Below are 8,334 nucleotides of genomic sequence, written 5' to 3' on the forward strand. Positions count from 1 at the left end.
TGTTTTATCACATCAGTGATGTAGATAGGAAATACAAAATGGAGGTGCTTGAATAGACATCCAAGTTTTACAATAACATACTGAAAGTATAAGAAACTCCCAGAAGCAGCTCCCATACTGCCGTGGGTAGCTCAATTTAGGAGTTTAGTGAGCATGCTCCCCCAGAAAATTACCTCACAAATGTTAATAAAAAGCAAAACTCTTTAATCAATGGAGACTAAATTAAGAAATCAATAAATATTTTCCAGTTTTGTTGTCTATATATTTCAGTTTATATTTTCAGCAGATAAACTAGCAACAATATTAGGTTATACTTTTGTTGTCAAGCAACATGACAACAAAAATCATTCCTGGAATATAGTGTTACCAAAATGCACTGGCTTTTCCATATGTAAGAAGTTATTAATCCAACTAATTTATCAACAATTATCCTATGAATATGCCACAAATTTCATGAATGATCTTAGTTTTAATTGGCTCACAAAGGAATTTACTGACATTTGATTGCCTTGACTCTGCCTGTATCTGTCAAACTTGATTTTGCAAAATTTCAACTATGAAATGTGAGGTTAAAGTATACTAAAGGATAGACTATATACTAGTATAAGGGCTCAAGACACTATATCAGATCAGATAGTTTTTAACCAGATGTGTTCTACTCCAGCTAGCCAACATTCTATTCCATAACCCAAATTTTTGGGTTTAAGGTATGTTTAATATTGACACTGACAGTAAAAGAAACAGTTATGTACTTACTAGAAAATCAAGTTTAGCCCTTACAAAACCAAAAGTATCTGTACTACAGCCAAGTATTGTGTGCTGAATCAGTTGGTACTGTATTCATTACTTAAAAACTTCTGCATATCTGTTGACATGTAGTTTATCAACACAATCAAAGCTAAGGGTATAAACCAAACACAACAGCAATAAACTATACAAGTATGAATATCACAATTGCTTTCTAATGATTTCAGCATGGCTCACCATAAAAATATTATTGCTGCAAATATTAGGGTAAAAAAAAACCACCAAATTACTTACATTAAATTTGCTATAGCTAATTGCCTTGACTTTAACCAAAAATGTGATCTGTTGTATCATGTTTTCATGTCGAAGAACAGAATTACAAATGAAAAGTATTCAATATCAGAATTATGAAGAACATTTATATTTTTATCACAAGTTTAAAATATTTTCGTACATTAGCTTTCATCAACTGAAATTTGTGTCAGCATAAGATAATGTTATAATAGGCCTAAAATTTACATTAGATCTTAGGTCTATTAGCTTGATTCTAAGGCTTCAAATTTTAATGTTTAAATCATAACTTGTGAGACAATATGTACTAGCATTTCTAGTCTTTTGTATTTAATAGGGCATGGTTGCTTTTTTTCAAATGTTATTGGCCTATTCATTAGTTTGTCTCCTGGTGTAGAAGCCACAAGTTGTATGAATTTAAGAGAAGACTGCAGTATTTTAGAAATCAGGGTTAGACACCAAAAAAGCATTTCCACATATACTTTTGATTAAGAAAATACTACATAATGAAATAACCTAAAAAGTCTAAATATTTCCTAATCATTCCTTTGAAATGAAATACCAAGCAACTCAACAAGAACCTAAAATTATCATAAAAAAATTCTGCTACAAGAATGAACTGTACTAATACAAGTTAGCAAAACATACTTAATAGTACATTTGATTTCAAATCCTTTATAGTTCAGACAGTCATTTCAACCTTCAACTGAAATTAGGATATTTTGTCCATTGTTACATTTACATTTATTCAATAGCAAACTTTTCATTGATTAACCATAGAAGCCTAGTAACATGTTAATCCTTTTAAACTAGCTACTTTTGTTTCTAACAGAAAATCATATACATAAAACTATTGAAATGCTGTACATTTTTCATTTCATTTTGCATTTATTATGCTAAAACTTTTTTGCTATAAAATGTTTAAAAGTCCTCTGATGTTTACATGGACTCAGTGTTGACAAACTGTTTTTCAAATGTTGTAATGCATACTGGAGGGATTTACACATTTTCATACAATGTTTAGAAAAAAATTACTTTTATACTCCAGATAAATAAAAAGTATGTTTTTTTATTTAAACCAATGTTTTGCCTTTGCAACTTATTCAAAGTCAATATACATACACTTATTAACCCTTAAAAGGCCACAGAGGTAAAAACATAGGTTTAAATACAAGCATCCTTTTATATTTATCTGGAGTGTAAAGTTGTTGTTTTTTTCTTAACTATTACCAAAATGTCAATAAAATTGTTTAAGTTTATATAATGAGCATCCTAACACACTATAAAATTATCTGGTCATGTGAATTACAATTTAAAGTGATGAGCAGTTTAACCCTATCAGAAAGAAATCTAGCAAGACCACTCTCATAAACTAATAACCAACCTTTATTGTTATTAATCTCAGAAGTTTTAAACGTACATGAAATATAATTTTATGAACTACTTCAGGATCAGTTCTTTCATGAAACCCAAAACAACCCTTTTTCCAACTGCTTTCGCATTATATCAGAACAAACTGCAATATATCTGATGTAATCGGTGTGACGGGTGAAAATAAAAAGGACTCGAGTTTTAAGTTGTGAAAAAAACGCTATGTAAGGGTCCTAAAACATCATGAAAACACTACATTTATGATTGTTTGCATTTTAAGAAAAGCTGCTACAACCAGACAAATACACACTTAACAACCCGCGAAAGCCCAAGGTCATCATTTACAACATAGAGATGGCACTAGATCGCCCTGAGCAGAGCCACTGAGAACCGTCAGACTCTTTACCAACTACGAGAAGAGGAAAGACGAAAAGCTGAAACACTTCAGATACCAAAGGCATACCGACGTGCCCCTTTTTAGCCGTTAGCATGTTCGTATCAAGGTGCCACTAACTCAACTGCATTCCAAAAATTGTTTTCAAAAAACGTTTTGATGGGTGCAACGGCTTCTGGCCTTTCTTTAAGCAAAAATGATCAAACAAGTTGCTACGGTAGTCAACTTTTTGTCAGTAGGATAGGAATCAAAGTGAAACATTATTTCTACTACCTCACCTTGTGACGTGTTAAATGTGCACAAGTACCCAATGATAGAGAAATTATTTGCTTAAATTCAACAAATTATAACAACCTCATTTTATGCACTGTATACGAAACACTAATATCTTCGTACACATGTCATATTTCATACTTCGTAGTCGTGAAACAAAATATATTAGCGATTTTTGCAACAGCCAGAATTAAATTCAGTTTCGCTAATGAATTCTGATTCATAATTTAATGTAAAGTTAACAACTTTGATAAACAGAAAAACTTCGCGTTTTAATGTAGTTAACACTTAACGAAAAATATAACTGGAGAGACTAAGTGTTGCGTATTTACGAAGCAATTCCCAAAAATATATATATTCAACAACTTGTATCGTGCCTCGGTTTTAATTTCGGTCTTTAAACTTTCTTTATGTACAAGTTCATTCCTCGAGTTACATTGAAGCTAAACACACATCTAATAAATACTATTTGGTTTTCAGTACCAAACATTATATTTGAAAAGTTTTGCTGTTTTTTCTGCAATAATTTCGGATCGGGTCTGTAACTACACGGTTGGTTTCGTTAAACAAGATAATGCAATAAAATCTAAAATATCAAGAACATTACAGGGCACGCCCTATCTGAACTTTCCTTCCCGCGTCACTAAGGGTGTTGGAACCTAGAAACCGAGGAGGCTAGAGCCTGACGCCAAGGTGTATCCTGCAAACAGATACAGTGATAAATAGGAAAGAAGAGAGCAGTGCCAGATTTAGAAAGGTGCAACCCACGTAATTGCAAGGGGGATATCTAGCCCAGAAAGAGGCCTTAATTTTGAATTTCCCTAAAAAAATTGAAATATGTCTTACTGGGGTGTCCTTTTATCACAGTCAATACAAGTAAAATTGTAGACTTGGTTAATGTCCTAATTTGAGAGCTACAATATAAAATATTGAACTCTCAGATCTCACTTCTAATGTTTGGGTTGACTTGTACAGTAGTATCTGATAAAATGATGTGGTGAAAATTTTGTATAATACTATAGCTAGAGATTACAGTTAGCTACAGGTGATTAAGTTTTATTGCTGTTAAAATAGATTAAATAGGTGGTACTGATAAACCAAAATTCTTCATATAACTGTTTTGCTTGAAGTATGAAAATTATTTTTGCCATTACATGTATTTTCATTTATCTAAAACAATGGCAAAATTCACTAATATGAGGCATGTCTATTTTCAACACATTAGTATACACACATACAAAGATACATATAACTTAAGGACAAGAGACCTGTTGGTCCATCTGGGTCATCCCATCCACCATACTAAACTCTAACAAAAAATAAAACACTAAAAGATAGTCTAAATCATTGAAATATTTATCAATACTGTCCTTAACCTTCCTTAATCTGTTTTAGCTGAGGTTAACTCCTCATCTGTCAAAACTTGTGTCTTCTAGTCTTACCATTCTCACCATTACATCCAAGAAAAGTTCCATCAACATTACTTTATTCATCTTAAACATTGAATCAGATCATTCTAGCTTTTTTTTTTAAATGAGAAAACAACTTAAAGAGGTCTTAGCCTATCCTCATTTTCCTTTACAAAAACCATGGCTTTCTTCTGTCCAGCCACTTTTTTCACCAATGAGCCAAGCTATCCCCTCCACCTACAGGGATAATATTTTAACAAACCTTTTATTATGTGGTACCTTTGCAAATTCTTTTTAAACAACCAGATATACCAAATCCAAATTAGTGCCCTCAAAGTAAGCAATAACCTCTTCAAAGTATCTCAGCAGATCAGTAAGGTAATATTTGACCCTGATGAAACTACCCTTACTATTAAAAAAGTTAAACATGACTTTGTCAAGCATCTTTTACAAGACTCATCACTGATGCAAGATTAAAAAATGTATAAATACTAAAACAAATTTTATAACTTCCCATGAACATTAGCTAACTTCTAATCTTCTGAGGCCTGCTCACTATTCAAAGAATTAAAAAAAAATAGTAGCCAGTGGTTCACCTATCCAATCCTTAACCTCATTCAAAACCCTTGGATAAATTTTATATGGCCGAGAACTTTTATCATTCTCTAAACTTCCTGACTGATTCTTAACAACCTTAGAATTAAAGTAATACAGAAATACTCATTTCTATTACTTAATTATTTCTCTGAGTAGTTGCATTAATCAGATCAACAAATGCAACTTCACTGAAAATAAGAAATCAATAATGGCAATATTTGTGTAACAATCTATGAAATTAAAATTAATAAGTTCTCTCACTTGAAACTAATCAATGCTCAGTTGTTACTGATTATGTCAATTAATTAAGCAAATCTCCCCAGTTTTACTTATGAAATTAATGGATTATCTCGCAGTGATAAATTAAGATCATTTAACTCAATCTTTCTTGAGACAAAGAGTAAGAAATGATCTTGTTAAAGTTCACAAATCTGAAATTTGAAGATAAACTACAATCCAATTAAATGACTATTTTTCTAATAAGATGATTCATTTATGAATTTCTATGGGCACTAGTGGAGGTCAACATCTTATAGGAGTTTGCAGGAAAAATACAATTTCCTAGATAATAACAGGTGGGTTTATACTTTTTTTTTTTTAAGGCAAATGTGCAAAAACAGTCACTAAAAATGAAATATTCCCTTGTTATCCATGTTACACATAAAAAGCTGTATTCACACAGAAACACCCATTAAAGACAGTTATGAATTAACTTTCACTTACTTTCTCATTAAATGGCTGATCTGCTGACATGACTAATTTTAACCAGCTATTCAAATACCTATCGAGTAATCTATACCTGTGAATGGCTTTAATAATATTTTTTTTTATTTTTGTTACTCAAACCAAATTATAAGAATCTTGCTTTTTATACAGAAAATACTTTGACAATGGTCCAAGTACAAGTTAGATCTCTTTCAATTTTAATCAGATGCTTTGTTCTTTTCCATCAACTGCTGAATTTTCTTCCTCTTTGAAATACTAATAATCCTCTATCAGATAAAGAGTAAATTATTATCTTTCCCCAGTGAGTAAATATGATTTTAACCATTAACTCAACTATTATGTTTGGATTCAAAAGAATACTTATTCCTTTTATCATGGAAAATTCCACATAGCTTAGTTTATGAGTTACATATTGCCAACTGTTAGATGCTTCAAAGTTTATAAATATTAGTTACTGAAACTAATACTTTTCTTGTCATAACACATCAAAAACATTATATTGGTTAATCTTTCAAGGCTGGAATGTTATTTTCCAAACATTTATAAGAACTAAACCAACAGTCATGTAATAACCTGCTAAAAAATAAATATTAAAAAAACTTGAAAAACAAAAATAATAATGCTTGATAATATACCACAACATTAAAAGTGATAAAAACAAACTGCACAGTTTTAGATTTAGAAGATGGATTTCAACTTCCTGATCTATATAAATTGCAGAAAATGTGTTTGAGGCCTGTAATCTAGTTCTACTAGTTCAAATAGATTTGTTGCATACTTGATAATGATACTCTTTAACATTAACATTCGTAAAAGTCGTAATGATACTTTGACAATAATGTATAAACTATAACTATACTGAGTGTAATCTGTATGCAAAAATGTAAAATCAATTAATAATAATAAATATTTATTATTAATATCCAAAGTTGAACTTAATTATCATTCACTTTGTTTCAGCCTCCAAATTTCACGTGTTATAATTCAGTGCTACAATAGTGCTACAGTGATATTATTAATTTTATCAATGCGAATAATTCATACTATCTTCTACCCCTCATGGCAATTTTTTTACTAGGAATAATAGGTTATCTTTAGGTATGACATTTAAAAGTCATAACATTGCAAGCCTTTAAAACTTGTTAATTTTAAATTATAATTATAAAATTAAAATCAACGTAAATTTAAGTGACTGTGTTGTGTTACCCGTTAGCGGCGCTAGTGATACAAACTGCTGCTGCACATGTTAAAAATGTGTAAAAGTTAAAACTATAAATGTATACTAGAATATAATCATACGCCGCGAAATCTCTACAACAGTTAGTTACTACAGCAAAAGACCTTACTTTCCTAAAATATCAAACTCAATGTCGAAATTAACTCGAATATAAGTTTGTAAATAAATACAAATCTTACGTACCTTCATCGAGAAGCCTTTCTAAATGGACGAAAACATTTGAGAATGCTGCAAGTTTAGTTTTATCTTTAAATAGTTGCGCCAAATAATCAGCAATATTCTGAGTATTATTATTGAGATTCTCTCCCATACTTATGCTTGCACTTACACAACTCCGCAATACAATTTTGTTTTCACGAAAATTTTCTAACAGATTAGGAGAAACAAACAATATAACACCACCACCTAATCTTTTTTTGAAAGACTACTACATCTTCTTCCCAAATCGGGTGCGTCGCTCCTATTATTAAATGCGCACGCGCAATCGTCGGAATAGTCCACTTACATTACGTGGGTATCAAAATGACTGCGAATTATTATCCACAACACAATTTGTATCAAAATTCTTATACGACGACTTTCAAAGGTTATACATCATCTAAATAAATTAGCGCAGTTATTAGTTAAAGTTACCAATTAAAACAAATGATGCATTAGCTTTTTTATATAATTTGGTTTAAAAAATAAAATAGAAATACAAATACAAATGTTCGATATGCCTGTACATAAAACATGCTCAACACCATAGCGGAACCATCAGATAAAATACACCTTATATATATATACAAAACAAAGCAGATGATGCTTGAATTTAACCAAATACTTATATGTGTGTATATATATAACATACGTAAAGTAAAATGAGAAAGTTATTCGTATTATAGAAACGTATTAACTATATATTGCCTTGTGTCACAACGGGCTATCTATTAATCTGCTCGCAACTTTTAGTTTGTTTTCTTTTCGCAAAAAGCTAAAATACATCTAACAGGGATAGTCCTTCACAATTTTGAACTGTCAACAGTACCCACCACTAATTCTTTCAAATAGTGGTATTTTACTGTTACTATTATAACGCGCCCACGGACTCGAGTTCTGAATGCAATTTTGTGACTAGGGGACATAAGCCTTGGACTTTTGGATTTACGATTTAGCAAGCTAACCATCCGGCCAGGATTGCCCTAACTCTTTGGTAATTCAATATTCAGAAAAACATAAGACCGTTTGGCAGTTTTATTGGCTTCTATTGTTTCTTTTGGAAAATGGCTTAGTGTGAAATCGGCCCCACT

The 8,334-nt window shown here is 31.1% G+C and overlaps 1 protein-coding gene across 5 annotated transcripts in view; it reads right to left on the bottom strand.

Annotated features, from left to right (window-relative positions):
* LOC143229285 (protein held out wings-like) overlaps positions 1-7,501 on the bottom strand; it is a 51,491-nt gene extending 43,990 nt beyond the window's left edge. For 4 of the 5 annotated variants that reach the window (XR_013015775.1, XR_013015774.1, XM_076461414.1 and 1 more), the window contains exon 1: positions 7,229-7,495. Coding sequence is in view for 3 of the 5 variants with exons in the window: in XM_076461414.1 (XP_076317529.1) it covers positions 7,229-7,355 (127 nt within the window). In the remaining 2 variants the exon portion in view is untranslated. Of the gene's footprint in view, positions 1-7,228 lie in introns of all 5 variants that reach the window. The other variant, XM_076461415.1, reaches the window with a different exon arrangement.
* Between the last annotated feature and the right edge of the window lie 833 nt (positions 7,502-8,334).

This window comes from Tachypleus tridentatus, chromosome 10, assembly GCF_004210375.1.
Source record: "Tachypleus tridentatus isolate NWPU-2018 chromosome 10, ASM421037v1, whole genome shotgun sequence".
Lineage (NCBI taxonomy): Eukaryota > Metazoa > Arthropoda > Merostomata > Xiphosura > Limulidae > Tachypleus > Tachypleus tridentatus.